The 24,573-nt window shown below is 32.0% G+C and overlaps 1 protein-coding gene across 1 annotated transcript; it reads right to left on the reverse strand.

Moving 5' to 3' along the window:
* Positions 1-4,840: 4,840 nt before the first annotated feature.
* On the reverse strand, positions 4,841-23,708 carry LOC143069073 (small ribosomal subunit protein uS5m-like). Its single transcript, XM_076243521.1, has 11 exons — positions 23,603-23,708; positions 21,567-21,650; positions 20,861-20,980; positions 19,723-19,950; positions 19,156-19,190; positions 12,905-12,995; positions 12,382-12,428; positions 11,811-11,868; positions 9,695-9,757; positions 8,183-8,322; positions 4,841-5,216 (listed from the first exon to the last, which is right to left on the reverse strand). The coding sequence occupies exons 1-11, from the start codon at positions 23,661-23,663 to the stop codon at positions 4,881-4,883; spliced, it is 1,263 nt and encodes a 420-aa protein (XP_076099636.1). The 5' UTR covers positions 23,664-23,708; the 3' UTR covers positions 4,841-4,880.
* Positions 23,709-24,573: the final 865 nt, after the last annotated feature.

Raw genomic sequence — 24,573 nt, forward strand, 5'->3', positions numbered from 1 at the left:
ATAAGAAAGTTGTAGTTGCATCTGTCCATGGATCAGGATCAGGGTCAGGATATGGTTACGGACACGGCAGTGGTCATAAGAAAGTTGTAGTTACATCTGTCCATGGATCAGGATCAGGGTCAGGTTACGGTTACGGACACGGCAGTGGTCATAAGAAAGTTGTAGTTACATCTGTCCACGGGTCAGGCTCAGGGTCAGGATATGGCAGTAGCGGATACGGCAGTGGTTCTAAGAAAGTTGTCATCAAAAGTGTCCATGGATCTGGTTCAGGGTATAATTGGAGCGGTTGACGAATATGGCCACGGTAATTAGACAATTATACTGTTACGTTGAAAATTATGTAGTTGATTGAAATCCTGTTTTAAGGGAAAAACCAATAAAACTAAGATAACTACTATTGCTAATAAACGTTTAAGAACCGAAACATTCCAACCCTCAATGCTTTTGTCAGTATTTCTTCCGTTTTTTTAATTGTCCCCTGGTATTTTCTGTTTATTTATACCGTTTGGGTACTATGTTCTATTACTAAAGAGTAAAGCTCTCCACAATGTATAAAAATTTTCGGAAAATGGAAATAAATATGATATTTTCTCATCAAACATATACATAAAACAAAAATATCATTAAGCAGTCACCACGAAGAAAACAACCATATCAGAGAAATTATCCATGAAGTTATATATAACATATAAATGTAAAGGCCATATCAGTGTTTAATGGCGGTCAAACACCGAGGTACGTCCATAGATTGCTTTCAGCATGTGTTTACTTACAAAAAAAAGGATCACAAGCTAGAACAGAAAAAACCCGGGTTGTATCTTTTCTTTTATAAGGAATCTATTTGCATTTGTTTATGCTGTAACAATGAAGAGTAGATTTTGTAAATGTCGAGCGACAAGAACGCAAGTAAGGGAGCTCATTTATACGCAGGAAGTTCTGTTATGCCAACTGTTTAATATGTTATTAGAAAAGGAACAAAGACAAAATCCTGTAGTAGTGTCAATTGAGGAACATCTGCATTGAACATTGTCAAAACTGATTTCATTGTCATTACAGATACACTGTAAACTAATAAAAGGTATAGTAAGAGCCTTCAAAAGAAATTTTATTAGATTATTAAATGTTTTTTTTCAGAAGGATATTTATAGCACAGAGGATAAAGACAATATTTTTACCAGATGCTCCTAATTATACGTTAAACGATAATTGGTATATAATAATAAAATGCATTTATATCAGTACATGTTACAAGACTTTGTCATTTAAGCCATTATCAGCTGCTTTGCCATAACAAGGGTTTGAAAATCTGTTAGTTAGAAGACACTGAACAGTGTTTACTTTTCTTTTACATATCTAGATTTTTGTGTAGTTCTACTCAAACTTGTCTGAAAAGATGTAGATTATTTTTCTTTTTAACACTCAAATTGATTCTTTGTTGCACACCTTGCTGTTTCACAATAAAACCATTTGTACAGCCTTCCAGAGAATCTGAATGTTTTAATACATCTCAAAATATATCTTGCGAACTGGTCCTTGTATTGCAAACCGAGTCCCTGTTTAATGTGAGCAGAAGGGGACACACATTTGTATACTTAATATGATGATGATGCACAAAAAAAAAATCCTAGTTGGTTCTGAAATTGATTTTCGTAATTTAAAGGTGGTCTATTGGGGAAAGAAAAGCTCTGCAACCAAAGACATCATAATGTAATACCCGTAGTTGAAACTCAACCTATATAATCTTTGCAACAGCATAAAGGGTTTTAGAAGTCAAAAAGTTTCCATACTGAAACTGAAATTTTGTAATGGTCTTCAAAATAGATACCTTGAAAAGATAAACAATGAGAGTAATTTGAGCGTCACTGATTAGTCTTATGTAGACGAAACGTGCATCAGGCGTACTAAACTATAATCCTGGTGCCTTTGATAAATATTTAACTTACAAGCAATTAGTTCTTTGGTGTAGAACAATGATGTGAAGGAGACCAAAAAAGTAAAACAACAAAATACTGAACATGGAGGAAAACTATAAACGGAAAGTCCCTCAGCAAATGGCAAAATGAAAAGCTCAAACACATCAAACGAATGGATAAAAACTGTCTTATTCCTGACTCTGTACAGACATGCTCTTATATAGATATAACAGGTGGTATGTGTGCAAATGAGATAACTCTCCATCCAAGTCACAATTTGTATAAGTAAACCATTATAGGTCATTAAAAAAAACGTGTAACAAGAAACACTTGTGAATCACATCAACAAACGACAACCACTGTACATTAAGTTCCTGACTTAAGACAGGTGCGTAATAGACGTCAACCTCCACCCTTAACTGAAACAATATGAAACATCAAGAAAATGGTGGCTTAAGCTTGGTTGTATAGCTAGCTAAACCTCTCACTTGTATGACAGTCGCATAAAATTCCATTATATTGCCAGTAATATGTGAACTAAACAAACAGACACAATAGGTGAAAATGTCAAAAAAGGGCCAATTAAATTTGGTCAGAAGTACTGTTCTGTCTCCTAAATATTATATGAGAAGAAACAAGAAATGTTAAGCTTTTGAAAATTCACGCTGATTGGAAAATCGATGGAAAAAGCATCTGATTGCAAAAGGTTTTATAAAAAGATTGTACATCTTTCGTAATACAGATTTGAAAAGACTTTACATTTTAACATTGTTTTAAAAAAGATATGTATTTACCAAAACTGTGAGTATGGCTAACAAAGTCATATTCTTAATCACCTTTACTTGATAAGATATGGCAAAATTAACGTCTTGTTGGGTACACTAATTTATGAAAATTGATTGCAAGTGAGTTGTCTAACAGTACTGAATTTAACGTCCCGGATAAGTTTGAAAATGAACTGAAAGACTGAACACAACTGAATAATTCATTGTTCAGACTTTCAAGATGATGTTAAAATCAAAATGACCGTTTAAGGCTATAACTAATTTACTAGTGAAAGTGATTATAATACCTCACAAAAAACCCAGTCACATGATTTTAACAGACCATAGTGTCACCAATACCATTCAAATCAAATTTTGTGTTGCCATCTTGAATAGAATTATAGACTTAACATAGTTATTTAGCCTTGGGAATTGAAAATATCATTGCATTCATACAGTAGGAGTTTGAAAACATGTAATTAACCTTGTTCAATTTAAAACAAAACATTGTTACTTCATGACCAAACTGACTGAATACAAGTGTGAAATAATCTCCTTGGAAATGAGATGTGTCCTTGCTAATGCCGCTGCATATCAAATATCATTGATCTTTTCAACAACAAGGAATTCCCAATAAAAGAGGGACGAAAGATACCAGAGGGACAGTCAAACTCATAAACCGAAAATAAACTGACAACACCATGGCTAAAAATGAAAAAGACAAACAATAAACTGACCTATTTACAAACTAATTCATTATTGATGTCAGAGATGCAAACGCCATTACAAACAGAGCACCTCAGTCTGGCTTTTTTTTTCTTCATCAAGGCGAGACAAAATTTAAGCTTAGGGCTAACATGGTTTTCAGTAATACAAATTTCTAACACTTTGTTTTTTCTATTTTGGAGGACAGTTGTTGTAATATATTCATGCACATTTTTTCCTATTTTTAACTGTTATCCTTTTAAACTTAAATTTATTGAGACACATTTTTTTTTTAACATTTAAACATTGAAAATTAAACAACGCTTTTAAACACATTTTACAAAATGGCAACACTTAAATTTAAACAGAACATTAGCTGCCAAATTTGACTTAAATTGTTGTAGTTGATTTATAACATACTAAATAAATATTCAAATTTCAATAAGTCTAAAATGAACAATCAACAATGTCTAGAATCAACAATATATATCAGCATTAAGTGTGTAGTTAAATCTAGAAGCCATGTAATTAACCATCAAGATGAGGTCTGAAGATTGCTGATAATGATATAATGTGACATAAAAACATAGATAGAAATATGTATTAACATTGGGCAAATTATTTACTTGCAGTTGAATAATACATTAAGGAAGATTTTGAGCTAACTTTGACAAATTTGGGCCAAACTAACTTCTTATAATGAAATATTATTTTAAAATTCTTATTTTATTTAAACTTAAAACAAAAAGTTTGTATTTTAGATTTTTGTTGAAATTGTTGCAAATGCCACTTATAACAATACTTTAAAATAATAATATAATTATATTTTTAAAGCTTTATATAATATAATTTGTTCATGTACTCTCAGACTCTGATTAAGTTTTTTCAGTCTGACAGAAAATAGGCATGCAAATGCAATTTTTAATAACAAAGGGTTACTTTAGATTAATTTAGAACATTTCACAAATTTTTTAACAATAAATACAAGATAAATTTTCCAGTTTAAACATTTGCCTTAAAATATAGTTTTTAATGTCAAAATAATTTGTACTTTTTAACAATAAACAATACATTTACCTTAATTTGGACAAGTTAAATGATTTGTGGCCTGATAGATCAACTCTCATTCAATTTTCAAGACTAAATAGCTATTTTCTGGGCTACTCTAGCCACCAAGATGGCAACCAAGGATTATACTTTGGTTGGAATAGCAGGGAAAAGCCCTAGTTGGAAAAAAATAATTATCCATTATCAGTGGGTGGAAGAAAAATTGATAAGTTCCCTAGTTCAGGTTTTATTATATGGTAAAATATCATGCATATTCAAGATAAAACCAAATTTAAAAACTAGAAACAATTATTTTTATTTCAAAATATCTAAGTTCAAGTCGACTGGGGTAACATCTAACTCCTGGTTGAATATGTAACACAAAATAACCAAAACCAGCTGTAATACATATGGAATTAAAACATTTTTATTTACTTTTTCAACAACACATTCAACTATCTTCACTTTCTTTGGGCATTATTGGTGGTTCAAGTTCATATATCATTCTTTCGTGACGTGCCTTCCGCTGAATTCTTAACATTCTTCGGTGTCTTTCAGCACGCTTATGACCTTCATTTTCCGCATAAAATGGTCTCTTTTTGCCTTTTTGCAATGACATTTTGCCATCAAAGTACAATGTTTCAAAATTAAGCTCTTCCTTTGGCGGTGGTTCTTTTGTAACTTCACCATCACTAGGGGAGGCTACAACAACCGGAAGATAATCGTGTTCTTTTCTTATTTCCACAACGTGAAGCTTCAACCGATCAGCTAGCTCTTGATGGGTTTCCTGTAAAGACATATTAAATCTATCATTTCTATGTAAGAAATTATGTAAATAATCACTGGTGTCAACTTGATAACCGTAACTGTGATTACGATAATTCTCAATATGGTGGAAACAAATTTGAGTAAATTCCATTAGTCTGATTTCACTACTTATTTTCAGATTTGTATTATGTCAAGAAACATCTTTATAAGCATCAAGAAGTGTAATCATATCAGTAAAATAACAAAAATTGAAACCACCAACAAAATAATTTATTTTAATTTTTGGCTGAGACAACTTTTTTTAACTGGTGGTTCAACATTTGACTGAACAGTGTTCTGTAAATGCTCTCTGTCCATAAGTTACATATAAAAGTACTTTTGTTTGTTTTGCTCTTACCAAACTATAAAAGGCTTTGAAATGACAAATATAAAACAATTTGTGTACAAAACAATAAAAGAAAAACAAATGATATGCAGTAACAAATGACAACCACTGAACTTAAGGCTCCTGACTAAAGACAAGCACATACATAATATATTCTTTAGTTATCATCCACAACTTGAAAGTACTATCTTCTTCTACTTTGAGATCTATTCATTAGTTTGGTTTTTGGTGTTTAACACAACATTGAGAGCTCTTGTTTATATCAAAGCACCCAGTATTTATTTGTATGATTTAAAACATGTAAATCTAGTTTCATTTAGCTATGGTCTAAACACATAACTTAAAATGGTACATAAAACTATAGGGAGGTAACTTTGTAAACCAGGTGCTCCGCAGGGCGCAGTTTTATACGACCGCAGAGGTCGATCCCTGAACAGTTGGGGCAGGTATGGACAAAACATTTAAGCGTGATACAGCTCTGAATTTGGATTGTGATCAAATTTTTGACATTATATGGGTTTTTTACACAAAACAAATGTCAAGCCACTCCATCATCATCATCATCTCAATTCAAATTTTAAATGGACTTTGCAACCATAAACACTCATTTAAATACATCAGAAAATTATAAAAATAGAAAATGACATGATAGTCATGTCTGGCAAGTTTCCAACATACATTATCTAAAAACATTTTAGAAAAGATAAGGAAAAAAAGCTTCATCAGCAACATTTTATATTGGCAAATTTCCAATGAAGTTATTTACATAAAGTTATTGGCAAATAAAAATAGAAAATTACATCATAGTCATGTCTGGCAAATGTCCAACATACATTATCTAAAAACATTTTAGATAAGATAAGGAAAAAAAGCTTCACCAGCAACATTTTATATTGGCAAATTTCCAATGAAGTTATTTACATAAAGTTATTGGGAAATAAAAATAGAAAATGACATCAAAGTCATGTCTGGCAAATTTCCAACATATATTATCAACTACTATTCTATACAAAGAAAGATAACTCCAATTGAAAATTAATTGCTATTGCACAATATTGTGCAATTAGATATTTCTTGCTTTTGTGCAATATTGTGCAATTGAAAATTTCTTGCTATTGCACAATACTTGATATGGAATCCTGATTTGGACCAACTTGAAAACTGGACCCATAATCAAAAATCAAAGTACATGTTTAGATAAAGCATATCAAATAAGCCAAAGAATTTAATTTTTGTTAAAATCAAACTTAGTTTAATTTTGGACCCTTTGGACCTTAATGTAGACCAATTTGAAAACTGGACCAAAAATTAAGAATCTACATACACAGTTAGATTTGGCATATCAAAGAACCCATTTATTCAATTTTTGATGAAATCAAATAAAGTTTAATTTTGGACCCCCATTTGGACCAACTTGAAAACTAGGCCAATAATTAAAAATCTAAGTACATTTTTAAATTCAGCATATCAAAGAACCCCAAGGATTCAATTTTTGTTAAAATCAAACTAAGTTTAATTTTGGACCCTTTGGACCTTAATGTAGACCAATTTGAAAACGGGACCAAAAACTAAGAATCTACATACATAGTTAGATTCGGCATATCAAAGAACCCCAATTATTCAATTTTTGATGAAATCACACAAAGTTCAATTTTGGACCCTTTGGGCCCCTTATTCCTAAACTGTTGGGACCAAAACTCCCAAAATCAAACCCAACCTTCCTTTTATGGTCATAAACCTTGTGTTTAAATTTCATAGATTTCTATTTACTTATACTAAAGTTATGGTGCAAAAACCAAAAATAACGCTTATTTGGGCCCCTTTTGGCCCCTAATTCATAAACTGTTGTGACCTCAACTCCAAAAATCAATCCCAACCTTCCTTTTGTGGTCATAAACCTTGTGTTTAAATTTCATTGATTTCTATTTACTTATACTAAAGTTATTGTGCGAAAACCAAGAATTATGCTTATTTGGGCCCTTTTTTGGCCCTTAATTCCTAAACTGTTGGAACCAAAACTCCCAAAGACAATCCCAACCTTCCTTTTGTGGTCATAAACCTTGTGTCAAAATTTCATAGATTTCTATTCACTTAAACTAAAGTTATAGTGCGAAAACCAAGAAAATGCTTATTTGGGCCCTTTTTGGCCCCTAATTCCTAAAATGTTGGGACCAAAACTCCCAAAATCAATCCCAACCTTCCTTTTGTGGTCATAAACCTTGTGTTAAAATTTCATTGATTTCTATTCACTTTTACTAAAGTTAGAGTGCGAAAACTAAAAGTATTCGGACGACGACGACGACGACGAGACAAGACGACGCAGGACGACGACGACGACGCCAACGTGATAGCAATATATGACCAAAAAATTAAAATTTTTGCGGTCGTATAAAAACAGTTCAAATTTTATAAAAATTAAACAACCCCAAATTAATTTTAGGTGAGGTATGTGGTACCACCTTAATTATACTACATCTTCACTGCAGTAAATTTCCTGCTTTTCAAGTAAACAGTGCCGTTTACGTGCTTTACTGATCATCATATATGCTACAGAAATATTGTAACCAAGGAAACCATCAGATGTTTACAGATTAACGTACCTGTTCTCTAAGTCCATTGAAGAAAGCTTTTGTCAAATTCTGAATATTTTTAGTTGACCCCTCAACTTTAGCATACATATTATGAACTCCTATTGTATCACAGATTGTCTTTAAACAACGATGACACACTAAACCATAACCTAGAATGAGATATGTGAGAGGTTTAAGGATAGCTAATCAGGACAAGCATGAGATATGTGAGAGGTTTTAGGATAGTTAATCAGGACAAGAATGAGATATGTGAGATGTTTTAGGATAGCTAATCAGGACAAGAATGAGATATGTGAGAGGTTTTAGGATAGCTAATCAGGACAAGAATGAGATATGTGAGGTTTTAGGATAGCTAATCAGGACAAGAATGAGATATGTGAGAGGTTTTAGGATAGCTAATCAGGACAAGAATGAGATATGTGAGAGGTTTAAGGATAGCTAATCAGGACAAGAATGAGATATGTGAGAGGTTTAAGGATAGCTAATCAGGACAAGAATGAGATATGTGAGAGGTTTTAGGATAGCTAATCAGGACAAGAATGAGATATGTGAGAGGTTTTAGGATAGCTAATCAGGACAAGAATGAGATATGTGAGAGGTTTTAGGATAGCTAATCAGGACAAGAATGAGATATGTGAGAGGTTTTAGGATAGCTAATCAGGACAAGAATGAGATATGTGAGGTTTTAGGATAGCTAATCAGGACAAGAATGAGATATGTGAGATGTTTTAGGATAGCTAATCAGGACAAGAATGAGATATGTGAGTGGTTTTAGGATAGCTAATCAGGACAAGAATGAGATATGTGAGAGGTTTTAGGATAGCTAATCAGGACAAGAATGAGATATGTGAGAGGTTTTAGGATAGCTAATCAGGACAAGAATGAGATATGTGAGAGGTTTTAGGATAGCTAATCAGGACAAGAATGAGATATGTGAGAGGTTTTAGGATAGCTAATCAGGACAAGAATGAGATATGTGAGGTTTTAGGATAGCTAATCAGGACAAGAATGAGATATGTGAGATGTTTTAGGATAGCTAATCAGGACAAGAATGAGATATGTGAGTGGTTTTAGGATAGCTAATCAGGACAAGAATGAGATATGTGAGAGGTTTTAGGATAGCTAATCAGGACAAGAATGAGATATGTGAGAGGTTTTAGGATAGCTAATCAGGACAAAACTACGGCTTTTTTGGTAAATTTTTTCACTCCATATAATTCGTACTAATAAATTTCCATACAGGATAAAAATATCAATTATCTTTGAATGAAATTTTAGAGATATTTGTGGTATAAGACAAAGAAAAAGCGGATTTTTTTTTCAAGTAAATTAAATAATATGTTTTCTTGAAGCTATAGCAACTGCTTGCCAAAACTATGCTACTGGTAAATACAACTTATGATGAAATACTGTTATCATATTCAGTTTTATAAAATATTCTTTGAGGACAGCTGGTGTAAACTATATAAGTAATTTAGACAACAATGGTTGTGAGAAGCTATTCATATTATTAAAGCATACCTTCTTCTTTCCTAAATGCATACACTTTTGTTGCTGTCTGTTGGGAGAAAAAGTTGTGATTCACTACAATAGAAAAAAATTATTAAGAATTACATGATATTTGCTGTGACATGTACATTTTTGCGTTTAATAGTTAGACTTAATAGAAATAAATCAAGTTTATGATTAAAAGTCTAAAATACTGTCTTTCCAGATGATTCATACATTACACAATCCCTTGAAATAAGATGTGAGAAAGGACTGTAAACTAGATGTGTCAAAGCGACACGAATGGCCCCATCTCAAAAAGTTATTGCTGTTTACAGTTTATCTCTATATATAATAATATTCAAGATAATAACCAAAAACGGCAAAATTTCCTTAAAATTACCAATTTAGGGGAAGCAACGGCACAACGGGTTCTCCGATTCATCTGAAATTTTAGAGCAGATAGATCTTGACCTGATGAACAATTTAACCCAATGTCAGATTTGCTCTTAATGCTTTGGTTGTAGAGATTTAAGCCAAAATCTACATTTTACCCCTATGTTCTATTTTTAGTCATGGGGGCCATCTTGGTTGGTTGGCCGGGTCATAGGACACATTCTTTAAACTGAATTCCCCAATGATGATTGTGGCCAAGTTTGGTGAAATTTGCCTTGGTAGTTTAGAGGAGAAGATTTTTGTAACAATTAACGACGCCGGACGCTGCCGCCGGACACAAAGTGATGAGAAAAGTTCACTTGGCCCAAAGAGGTGAGCTAAAAAGTAATTTTCATATTTGTAAATTTTTGAAAGTATAGTAACTACTTGTCTAATCAATATGCAGAATTTTTCTGGTCCTAAAATAATAAACTAGAAGTACAAAACTTAGCTACTTTATTTGAAACAGGTCTTACTGCTTCTTTTTCTTCTTCTTTATAGTTTATGTATTTAAAAAAATTTTGAAAGGCTCCTCTCATTGGAGCCGTCGTGGTGTAGTGGTTAGTGCACCGGCCTACTAGCACAAAGGTTCCTAGTTTCGAATCCGTCTGGGATGAAAATTTCAGGGACTGAATTTTCGGCGCTCCCTTGACACCATTTGCGAGTATGGTCTTGAGGAAACGATGATAGTCCTTCGGAAGGGGATGATGAATGGCTGACCCGTGTTAAGTGGGAGCCATATCTCTTGCACGTTACAGACACCCTTGTACATTTCGAAAAAGAGCAGGCTAATGCCACTACAAGGCAGCACTCGCACTCAGGATTAATATAAGTTGCAAAACTTGTTTCCCAATCCACTACAATTAAATATGTTTAAACTAAACTCATTTTTGATAGTATGTTAAATTTATTCACATTGTTTTTTTATTGTTTTTTTCCTGTTTGTTTGTCAAATTACAGCATAATTAGTTATCAAAGGTACCAGGATTATAATTTAGTACGCCAGATGCGCGTTTCGTCTACATTAGACTCATCAGTGACGCTCATGTCAAAATATTTACAAAGCCAAACAAGTACAAAGTTGAAGAGCATTGAGGATCAAAAATTCAAAAAAGTTCTGCCAAATACGGCTAAGGTAATCTATGCCAGCAATAAGAAAAGCCTTAGTTTTTCAGTAAATTCAAAGTTTTGTAAACAGGAAATTTAAAAAATGACCACATTATTGATATTCATGTCAACACCGTAGTGTTGACTGCTGGGTTGATGATACCCACGGGGACGAAACGTCCACCAACAGTGTTATGTATAAACAAGTTTTTGGTTATCTAGATGTCTTTTTTGTGTGAACGAGTTACAGTCTCCTTATATATATAGCCCAGGTGGTCGTGTGGTCTAGTGGGACGGCTGCAGTGCAGGCGATTTGGTGTCACGATATCACAGTAGCATGGGTTCGAATCCCGGCGAGGGAAGAACCAAAAATTTGCGAAAGCAAATTTACAGATTTAACATTGTTGGGTTGATGTTTAGACGAGTTGTATATATATATATATATATATATATATAGCAAAAATTCTTATGGTCATAGGTTACATTTGATTTTTTATGAATATTGTAGGCTGCTCAATTAATCCTATACTTTAAGTGCTAGAGGAATCATCATTTTAAATTTGCTTTAAATATATCTTGTTTTTATAAGATCTTGACCTTGACTTACATGTATGACCTTCATATCTATGGAGATACTGTAATCTTTGAGCTGCTTGATTAGTTGCCTAGAAAATAATATAAACACGCAAATGTCAAGTTCATTCTAGTATGTTACAAATAACCAAATAGTAGACTTTGCACTTTAATCAAAAAGGTATGGACCAAAGACATGGTTTCTGCATAAAACAGATTAATATACCTACCGGTAATAATAACTTTTTTGCATTTTTTTTAATTGAAAAGATTGATCTCGAGAATCACAATCTTGTTTGAAAAACCTTCTATAACCTATAACAACAGTCTGCGCCCAAAACTTTCTCATCTACTAGTTCCAAACCTAAATATATCAATACTTGTCCCAATATGACTATATAAATTTGAAAATATTCACTAGTTAGAATCAATATTTACTTGTTTAGGGCATTGGACAAGTGGCTTATAGTGCAGACTGATAATAATAACACTTAACCGTGACCATCAATTGCTTACATCCACTTCATTAGAACTTTGGTGTATTGTTTTCTCATTGGCAATCATACCACATCTTCTAATTTTAAAAAAAACACTACTCTACATACCTTTCTTACTGCAGCATCCCATTTTTTAGCTTTTGCTACAGCATAACCTGAAAAATTATAGATAATGGTAACTTCTTCAAAACAATAACTGTTCTGAATAATTCAAAATTTTGATAAACCTTCATTAAAAATGGAGGGAATTTTAAAAAAGTGACAACATAGTGATAACACGATAACACATTGAGAAGCTGTCATAAATACTAGTCAAATGAATTAAACATTACTGTAATCTAGAAATTGTTAGTAATTTGATTGTTAAACAAATAGACAAAAAGGTGAACTCAAATCATGCTAGTTCTGAAAAAAATGAAACAAAAAGTCCTATAAAATTTGAAAATGTGATTTCTATTTGATGTGATTTTAAAATCTGCTTGTCACTTTGGAGTTGTCTTTTCTTGTTACATCAGAGAGGACATTAATGCTGAAAATGCACCTATGAAAATCTTTTCCTTTTAATTCTGCAAAAGTGTCAGCAAATACTAAGTTATTGTGTCAATAAAAAGGAAGTATACTATTTACTTACCTCCAATACCATTTTTGTTGCCCACAACGACCATGGCGGAAAATCTAAACACAGCTTTTACAGTTCCACTAGTGTTGGTAACTTTTTTTAACTGAAAAAGACAAAGTTCAAATATTCATTTCATTTTGCTCATCCAAAGAAAACCTTTACTGATGTCAATGCCTCAAGAAGTAAACTAAAGATTTCTTCTAAGAGTCTAAGAATTATTTTTTCTCTGAAATGAGTTACTCAAACAAATTGCCAAAAATAGGCCTTAACTTTTTATTATTCAACTACATAATAAAAATAAATTTCAACTGTTTAAAATTCTATCAAAACTAATTTCTGTTAGTACATTACTTCAGACGATCATGTACAGTTTGTGAGTGAATTTGTCTTTTATACACATCAATAAACTCTTAAACAACAAAATAATTAAGGTCTTTCCTTTTACTAAAGGGAAAGACCTTACTGTATTTCTTCTGTTTATTATTAGGTCTTTCCACTTTTCCGTGGAAAGACCTATTGGATTTCTTCTGATTATTATTATTATTATTTTTTTTTTTTTTTTTTTTTTTCTTCCGCCTAATTTTTTTCCTTCGCTGTTTTTTTGTTTCGCAAGATGTCGCTTAGATTTTTGGAATATGATATCGAACAGTTTATACGCTTTTGAAACCAACTCTGCTTAACCGAATACTTTCCCAAATAAGAGTTATCTGCCCGAACACTGTTTTTCTTGTTATCTCTAAGGCTTCGCAACCGTATAAGAAGCCGACAAATTTATTTTTCCAAATTGCTCGTTATATCCTCAGGATGTTCTGTTTTATTTTGACCGAAGCCGTATATAGATTCCATATGAGAGTTATCCCCCCTTTTATGTTTGATATAAGAATTTGCATTTCTTACTCGTAAACCATAAGTGATAGAGACCTAGGGTCTTTTGATTTGAGGTCCTTGGTCCAAAAAAATGAAAATAAGGTCAAGGTCAAAGGTCAAGGTCATATTATAAATTTTGATTTTGGCTTGTTTTCACTTATTTGCAAAAGCCGTATAACTTATCGACAAATTATTTTTACTAAATTGTTAGTTGCGACATGTGGTAAGACGTAGATTTTAGTCGAAAGAGTACGTAGAATTTGATGCCAGTTTTGCCCCCCTTTATATCTAATATTAGTTGTAAGGTAATACAACTCATTAACTATATATAGTAGAGGCCTAGAGTCTTTTGATTTGAGGTCCTTGGTTGATGACCTCAAAATTGAGCTCAAGGTCATAGGTAAATGTAACGTTCTAGATTTTGACCTTTGCTTTTACCTCATATGTATACATGATCAAGACTTGGGACTTTTAAATTAGGTTGCAAGCAATGTGATCTAGAAAAAGACAACCGGAAGTGACCTTTTGTAAACCGGAAGTAGCTATATTTTGTACTTCATTAATGAAAAACTATATAGAACCATATATTTTTGGAATCAGTGTCAAGTAAACAATAAAAAATTACCGGAAGTAACATATTTTAAACCGGAAGTAAAAAATGATCTCCCTTATTTATATCTTTTTGTATAGAAACCATATATTTTTGGAATAAGCGTTCAATGAGCTGTCATTTGACGCGAAAATTGACATTTAAAACCAAATTTTAATATTTTCATATAAAAAAAGGTCTTAACTGGTGGAAAGACCATCAATGGTTCTCTGAACAATTGGTTTTTAATTATTATTATTATTCTTCCGCCAAACTTTGACAAATTTATCCGCGTTAACCGTAAGACGTGTCGCTTTCATATTCATACCTTGTATCGGTGTCATGAATACCTATCCGGAACTCACCCTGTGAGTCGAAATATTTTGTCGGTTCGGAGTTATCCCTCCGAAACCCAAAAACCTTGTTATCGTTCCAACACCGTAACCGTAATAGGTAGAAAAAAAACGAAGGGTGAAATTTGTTCAGGACCTGACCCCGGTTCTTCGTTACATTTGGATCGAAAAGATTCAACGACTCATTGGTAGGGTTATGCCCCTATGGAAATTAACCGGTGTCGGTTGGACACCAAAACTCAGAAACCATAAGTCGTAGACACCTGGGATCTTCACCAATCATCATCAATTTATGTATTTTCGAAAAATACCTCAAGGTCAAATTTGTATGTTGACCTTGACCTTTGACCTAACACCTTGTTATGGGATAATCTCAGGAACCATTATACTTACAGAAGTTTTAAATAGTGGAAAATGTTTGGATCATTATGGCGCAACTTTGTTATATTTTGACCAAAGAGATTTGACCTTTCTATAAGGGGCATAACCCTTGTTTTAGGTTTCTGAAAACACAAAATCAGCTTTTACTTTATAACCAAAGGTCCTAGACCCATGGGGTCTTCAGCAATGACATTGGGGACTAATGACCTTGACAAAGGTCAAAAGGTCAAAGGTCAAGGTCATATCCCATATAGCGAATTTAGTGTGTTTAACCTTATTTAAAGGATTTTCAGTGTGTTTTAAAGCTTTTCAATACATTCTACGTCTATTTGAACATGTATTTTACATTAAAAAAGGAAAGACCTCTCAATTGTTCAAGAACAATTGACAGTTTAATTGTAATCCTTATATTTCTTTAACTGGAAGACCATTTATTTTTAAAATATACTTATGTCAATCCCCAGCAGGCACAGTGTTGTGTAGTACATCCCATTTATTTAAATTGTGTATAAATATGTTTATATGTGGACGAAGTCCCCAATAACAGTAGAAAAATCATAATAATAAAAAAAAAAAAAAATCGGGAAAATTTTCCCGAAATTTCATTGTGCTAATGAACTCAAAATCGTTCAATTTTTTTGATGTCATGTTTTGAATTCCCGCATCTGCGCAGAAATCTACAATGTACTTCCTTTTTCCGGTTTCGTTTGTATGAAACTTTGAGTAAAATATATATTTATCAGTCAAGTATAAAATAGGAAGGAACACAATACCAATTTCATTTTTAATAATTCCTTGATATGAAAAAACGTTACCTGATGATAGCATTTCTTTGTTTACATTGCATATGACGTCATAACTTAAATAACGTCACAACTAAAATCCCTAACAACAGAACCAAAATCGGAAACGTTACGGTATTTCCGGTTTTTTTAACAAATATTTTTTAAGTTACAAAAAAATAATTCATACAGACTTCGTCCCCATTTACAGGTAATGCCTACCTCATATTAAATTACAAAAAAAAAATCCACAAAAATCACTATCAAAAGTGTGTGTTACCAATTACTTTAAATGATTCTGTCATTATACAAATCATAAAGTATTATTTTATATTGTAACTGCATCATTAATCAAATACTGTGAAAGTACATTCATTCATGGGGGACCAATTTTTGTGGTTTTCGTGGATAACGTTATCCACAAATTTAAGTGTCCAAAGAAATAAAACAACCATTGTCCAAATCAAGATATGGAAAGATCCCCATTGGTAGGTTTGACTACTGATATGATCTATAGAATATATTGAAAAACGGCAAATCAGAGAATACTTTGATTTATTTCCCTGAGGGTATCACAAGCCCAGTAGTCAGCACTTTTTGTGCTGACATGAATTGTCATTGATATGGTTATATTTATAAATTTACTGTTTACAAAATATTGAATTTTTTGAAATACTAAGGCTTTTCTACCTCAGACATTGATTACCTTAGCTGTACTTGGCAAAACTTTTAGGAATTTTGGTCCTCAATGCTCTTCAACTTCGTACTTTATTTGGCCTTTTTAACTTTTTTGGATTCGAGCGTCACTGATGAGTCTTTTGTAGATGAAACGCGCGTCTGGCATATATATTAAATTTAGTCCTGGTATCTTTGATGAGTTTATTAATAGCACAGAACTACAACCACATGCAGGAGTATACCAATTTAATCTATAACAACCTAAACTGTACAGCTTTCTCTTAAACAAATTTTTGATCGATGAATGTCCGATTTCCGGTATTGATGTGATAGTATGATAAAGTGTTCATTTTATATCCTCATAGTTCTCATACATTTAGAAAATAATAATTTCATGCTGGGCTTCATTTTGATAAGAATTATTTGACAAATCAAGATACGTTTATAGCATTTGTTTATGTTACTGCTTTCTTTAGATGACATGGTTATGACCTAATTAACACCTTTGATGGTCTTTATGGTGACTTGAGTAACACCGGTATCACTTAGACTACAATTCTACCTTGACAGGTAAGTTTGTATTTAGCCTTGAGAATTGAAAGGTCAGTTTATCCCATTCATACAATAGAAGTTGATACATTTGGCTTCATGCCATTTACCTTGTCCAAAATTAAGGTCACTTTATTGTTTTTGTGATATTGTTAAAGTACAACAGAACCCTTTATTCTGACCAATACTTAAACATTTGATTGTTCAAAATCTGTTAATATTGAATTTTTGGGGTTATTTTTGGCCTTTAATTGCATATTTCTTTACATGGTAGTTTTTAGATATAAAAAAAAAATATCTGCTTGACTTTATTATGTTTATAGAAATAGACTATGCTTGCAGGTTATCTATTACACTGTCTTGTTTTTTTGTTTGCACCAAATCTGACAGATTATTATTTAGTTGCAAAATATTTTAAATGAGTGCTGAATTATTTTTCTATTTTTTAATGTGCATTGAACATGTTGAAGGTTAAAATAATCATAATGTGAACAAGAATGAAGAAAACATCTTGGTTCCAAAAAAAAACATCATCAACCAGGATATATAATTTAAAATATTAATTTATTATACTAATATCAGTTCATATAGAATAAACTTTTAAAGATTATATTGATTCCTATAAACTTGAAATCTCAAGCCACTGTTTTGCATGTTTACAATGTAGGTCATGTCCCAACAGAAAATCAATAAATATGACAGTACAATGTACTCTTAGTACAAACACATAAGGTCACTGTGAAATAGACATCTAGGGCAAGAAACAGTCAGTTATACCAAACCAGTTTGACTAGATGTCTAGTATAGTCTTGGAATAACAATGGTGTGTCCCATATTTTGACAATGTAAATGGCTTGAGGGCCTGGATTGGGTTTTTTTAATATCTGTATTCTTTAAATTTTTAGGGCATTTTTCTTTTAATTACCTTAAAAATAACCCTCATTCTGTAAAATTCTCATGAAAATGATTTTACTATTTAGTCTTTCTGTTACAAGATTATTTATCAATTCTGTACATTGACCGTTATATTATCAGTATTGCATTACAGTTACCTTTTCAGTTATTTTGCACAGTTATTCTTTATACTTTTGCACCGCGTTATTCTCTATTCTTTATTTTGTTTTTCATTTTCTCGATTTTTTTGTTGCTATTACAAGTATTCTCTATTTTGTAAACCCCATTCAGACCGTCATAGGTAAACTTCTATTGTATGTATGGGATAAACTGACCTTTCAATTCTCAAGGCTAAATAAGTATTTTATAGGCTAAATACAAACTTACCTGTCAAGGTAGAATTGTAATCTGAGTGATACCGGTGTTACTCAAGTCACCATAATCTGTTGATCACTTTATCATGGGTTAACTAGTGTTATCACTACAATTTGCACGGGTCAATGTTTACTTTGCAATTTCCTCAATCCAGACTATTTGTAACCTTCGTTTCTAAAGGCTAATTTTTCAGTTTTGTTTACAGAAAACAACAAGAATGTGTCCATAGTACACGGATGCCCCACTCGCACTATCATTTTACATGTTCACTGGACCATGAAATTGGGGTCAATACTTTAATTTGGCATTAAAATTAGAAAGATCATAGTTAACATGTGTACTAAGTTTCAAGTTGATTGGACTTCAACTTCATCAAAAACTACCTTGACCAAAAACTTTAACCTGAGCTTCACACTATCTTCTTCTTTGTTCAGTGGACCATGAAATTGGGGTCAATACTTTAATTTGACATTAAAATTAGAAATATCATATCATAGGGAACATGTGTACTAAGTTTCAAATTGATTGGACTTCAACTTCATCAAAAACTACCTCGACCAAAAACTTTAACCTGAAGCGGGACGAACGAACGGACGAACGGAGGCACAGACCAGAAAACATAATGCCCCTCTACTATCGTAGGTGGGGCATAAAAATCCACGAATTTAAAAACCCACCAATATGTAAATATTGCTCAAACCATGAAAATTGATACCCACGAATTAAAGTACTTTTACAGTAATTAAAACTAACACAGAATGTTCAATGAAATAATCATTGTATTATAAAGTGTACCTGTAAAATTCTGGTTTCAAATCCTTCAAAATCATCTGAAAGAATATAAAAATTCATAGATAAAATTGTACTTATATATTTCATTTCAAGATTAGAGTTCAGTGATTTTAATATAACTTTTTCAAGTCATGAACCTGCAACTGGATATGTTAGTTGGTATGGTGTAATGAGAATATGAAACTTTTTTTGGAGTAACATACAGTCACAGAAGCTTATATGGGAGTATTTTTAGTCCCCACAAGCTTGTTCTAAAATATGTTCCTACATATCACTCTAAGGTTTGCATTTTTAAAATAACTTACAGTCATCAAAAGTTTATTATGAAGTTACTTACAATCACCAGATGCTTGTTTTTTTTTTAGAAACTTACAATCCAAAAAGCTTGTTTCTGAGTAATTTAAATCACAATAAGCTTGTTTCTGAGTACATTTGAAACTTACAATCACAGAAGCTTCTTTCTGAGTTCATTTTGTAACTTGTTTCTGTGTACATTTTGTAACATGTTTCTGAGTACATTTTTAACTTTAAAACGATTAAAGGAAGCTTGATTCTGAGTCAATAACTTACAATCACCAACAGGATCAGGTGGATATGACCTGGTTCCCGCCCTTGTTGTTCCTGTCCATCCTCGCTGTAGAGGCATTAGTTTAACAGAACGGAATGTCTGTTTAGCACCTCTTTGTTTGATTATGTTGTCAAAGTATTCCTGTTTAGGTCCATGTTGACTTCTTTTTACTATTTCATCTCCTCTTTTTGTTTCTGATGTCAGACCTGGCCATACCATACCAGCTCTTCCTGTTGATAATATAGATATCTATATTAATGACTGTTATTTATTATCATGGTTATTGGAATTATTTTCTTATCTTTTTAAATGGAAAGGCACATGCTGGCACAATTTGTTACTTTTTAAAGAAATTCTGTTTTTTAATTTCATATAGACATAAAAAGATGTGATATGAGTGCCAATGAGACAACACTCCATCCAAGTCAAAATTTGTAAAAGAAAAACCATTATCGTCCCTTGATTTTCGTTGTCCACAAATATAGTCCCTAGTGTTGCCAGTGGGTTACTTGCCAATATTTTTTATACCCCTTCCAAATTTATTTCTCCATGTTTTATGCCTCAAATGGCAAGTAGGGGGTGAATTACACTGTAAAACAATATTGGTCCAGAATTTTAAAGGAAAGTAGTGATTTGGTCCAGTTGAAAAAGGTTAAAAACTAGCACTTCGGAAGCTGTCACAAGATTTCGAGACGCCCTAAACATAAAATTGTCCATATTTTGAGTTAGAGCCGATGAAGTTTTCTATAATTTTGATATAATTTGTCCCAAAAGTAGTACAACACACTGTAAAAATTTCATTGAGAAAACGCAAGTGGGACTTTTTTAATTTCATTTATGTTCTAAAAGAACTGCACTACGAAATAATTGTGGTCTCGGACCAAGTGACAGAACTTTTACAAATTTTAAAAAAGATGAAATGCAGTTACACTACAGATCTATATCATTCTATTAGTATGTAAATGTATTTATATATGTTTTAGATTTTGTTTTATTTGTAAAATATATACAAAATTATCTTATTAGACACTGTTATATGAGAATTTTTCAATATCCAAATATTCAAAGACAAAATATGCATTTAAACATCACAATTATTACACAATATACATGACAAATAAATATGATATATGTATTTACCTTCTCCTATTATTTGACCTCTATGGAGATTGATAATGCTTCTTTGTTTTTTTCCTCTTCCTTTCTTTTTTCCGGTATTACTTACACCAGTCACACTAGCCCAGAGTCTGTCATTGTCCTCTAAAAATAGTTATCATTCTAATATTAGCAGCCAATCAAATCAGGGATTCCAATCATTAGCAGCTATAAAAAAATTCTTCATGTTTAAAAATTAATAAAAAATAATGTACATTTATTAGAAAAGAAAGATGTCTTGTGTGTTTTTGTGTTGTATTGTTGGTTTCTTGTTGGTGTATACTCCACCCTGTGAAGGATTTAGCAAATAAAGTCTGATTCTCATGATGTTGTCTGTAGTAAAAAAATAACCCTGTCTATCTGCATCCTAAGCATGAGAACAACATATATATCTGTTATATAGACCTCAGATAAATGTAAAGATTCAGGAAGAAATTCTGTGTGAATTGAGAAAATACATTTGATTTACATCTGACTACCTTTGAAGCCATAGAATCAGTGTTATCTCAAAAAAAATATGGTACCTATGTATTTAATGTGTATTTATTATTTTAGAGCATTAAAGTTGATTAACTTATACCAGATATCTACATGTACCTACAAATATTTTCTAATCTAATGTACAAATAAATGAACCAGCAACGGACTCCTTTTATCCTGTTAAAATTTAATTAATTTCTTCAATATTTACCATGTCTGAAAAAACTATTGTTCCTGACTGGATATATACTAACTGTAGGTAACACTCTACATGATGTCAATAAATGGGATGCACCTACAAAAAACAAATTTGATTGTTATCAATGAAAAAAAAATACAATGTACATGATATGGTTGTACATTTTTTTGTATCTTACTTTTGTGCTTAAGGTCAAATAAAAATATATGTGTGGTTCCAGTAACACTACCGTCCCTACTTTTTTGGCTTAAAAAAAGCCTAGGCTACCCTGAAGATTTTATTGTCATTTTTCATTAAGCACTGTTAACGTCAGAATGTTGCTCCCATAGACTCAATGTAAAAAAAAAAACAACATAAAATAAAAAAAAATCCCTACCTACCGACCCTAACTTTTTTCAGATGTAACTGGAACCACACATACTTTTTTATTTTGCCTAATGATAAGGGAATATGAGATTGAGGTACAAAATGCAAGTACAAATGTATATATAATATATAAATGTATTATTGACTTACATGTAGTGAAAGTTGACTTAATTGACATCTTGTCTAATGGGTGCATGCCTAGCATGAAGACAGCTGTTTTCTTCAATACACAGATGGCTAGGGGCAATCCTGCTCTAAAACTGGCAGTGAGGTGAAATGTTTTGCTCCATGTTTGAAGACTTTGAACCTCACTACAGTAAACTTGTAACTTTGAGATGAAGAACAGCTATAAAAGTGTCCTTCTTTTACTTTTCATTTTTTCCTTGTGAGTGTAGTGATTTTGTATGATGAATTGATACACCATATAATTTCTTTTCCATTATGAATACATGCTGCTTATTTTAGTACAATGGGGTTGTCTACTTATATACACTGGTGACTGGTGCTTTACGCATCCATGGACTATTCAAGTTGGCAGACATAATTGGATATAAAACTATAGGAATATGTTTAATGGAAAAAAAACAGAGATCCTGAACAAAGGAATAATCTGTAATTAAAATTATCATTCCATACAAAGAGTATAGTTGAACTATTGCTTATAGCTTACAAAAAAAACCAGACCTACATGTAAACACAAAAACTTAACACTGATTTGTTCACTGAAGAATGAACTGTGAAAATGAGGCTGAGGTCAAATAAAACCTGTGAGACTGACATGTACATCATAAAATATTTCCATACACCAAACAGAGTTGACTTATTGCAAATACATTTGTAAATACAGTATTAGAAAAACAGACCATAACACAAAAATTTAACTTTAACCACCATGACCACTGAACTATAAAAGGTCAAGGTAAGATGCCAGTTGTACATGTACACCTCACAATCATTCCACACATCAAATAAAGTAGACCTATAAATGCTTACAGTATCTGATTTATATGGACTTCCCTGTTCACTTATCCATGAAATGAGGTCGAGGTCAGATTAAAACTGACTACATGGACTACTGGCTGCTGGGAATGAGGACCTTGCAAGGTACTCACATACTAAAAATAGTTGTCATATTAACTCATAAGGAAGAAATTAAGATTTATAAAAAGCTAAAAAATAAATTTAAGTAGTCACTGAACCATGAAAATGAGGTCAAGGACAATCATGTAATGGACATATTACAGACAGAAACTTCATAACATAAGGCATCTATACTCAAAGTATCAAGCCTCCAGGTCTACCACCTTCTGGAATTTAAAGCTTTAAAGACGTTAGCTAAAACTTTTGCCAGATCACTAATAAGAGCTTTTCTGTGACTGAAATTGCAATGCCAATGACATGTTAGAAACAAGTAATCATGTCTGGAGCTAATCTTGTCTGGACTAGCACCTGCCTCCTGTAAGCCTAATAAAATATACAGCTTGACACTTTGCATATACATAAATTATCAGATTGACAGAAGACTGTGGAATGCTATAGGTGCCCTCTAAAATTATGTGATTTTGTTGTTGGGTTCCTGCTCTCAAATTGACGTATATCTTTCATTTCTTCATTTGTATTATGCATTTGAAAGATCAGTATTCAATCCAAGACATGTATGCTTGTCTTTGCATTATTTGTACCTTTTGAATGACCATTTATTTGCCGCAATGCAAAAGAAACAGTGTATCGTGCGACAGACATTCTCCTTCTGGCTACTTTAAAGTAAACACCAAAGAACTTCGAAGAGCAAAATTTGAGACAGTCTAAAATATATCCAACAGCTCCTCACCCGTACCGCTGCCCTAAATGAACATAAGCAAAATCAGATAGATGGTACTTTTCAATGAATCTTCTAATTTCGAAAATAATTTGGAGTGGGAATGTCAATTCTTATATTTTCACTAACGAATTACACAATTGGACAAAGATTTTTCTACTTTAAAAGAAAAAAAAAAAGAAAATATTTTTTTAAACAAACATGGACAACTCAGTATATTTTTCAATTTAGTATTGTTCTTTTTTTATACTAATTTTCAATAGAAAGAAACTATTTTTTAAGTTAGTTAGAATAAACTGAAACCGGACCCTTCTGAAACGAAACACACACAATATTTTTAACTTTAAGGATACCGGGAATCTATGTCTTCAATCAACATACAGAAACACAACATTTTTTTTAATTGGATAGCTTATGTTCATTAGATTTTGTTTTAAAAATATTAGAAACTAAACAATTATAATGAAAAAATAGACTCTCTCCCAACAATTAAAAAAAGGTCTTTGTCTAAGTACAACATAAATGTATATTTTAAAAAAAAGACAGCCAAATACATAACGATGTAATAAGAATACAGAGGGATATAAAAAAAAAACTGAATCTTCTGTTAGCTGGGGATGAAACAAAAATTACTGACAGTTTCGTATAATTATAAATATATACATCATGGCAAAATAATATAATAGTCAAATGTATATTATTTAGCGTACTCTTAATACAATTTATCCCAGAAACATGTCACGGCAAACTAAAATCATAAATTGGTTGTATCAATTCTTTAGAAGACTTTTTTTTATAGTGCATTGATGGAAACAAATTACGGTCACGTGATTT

Source organism: Mytilus galloprovincialis, chromosome 3 (assembly GCF_965363235.1).
Source record: "Mytilus galloprovincialis chromosome 3, xbMytGall1.hap1.1, whole genome shotgun sequence".
In the NCBI taxonomy this organism is placed as follows: Eukaryota; Metazoa; Mollusca; class Bivalvia; order Mytilida; family Mytilidae; genus Mytilus; species Mytilus galloprovincialis.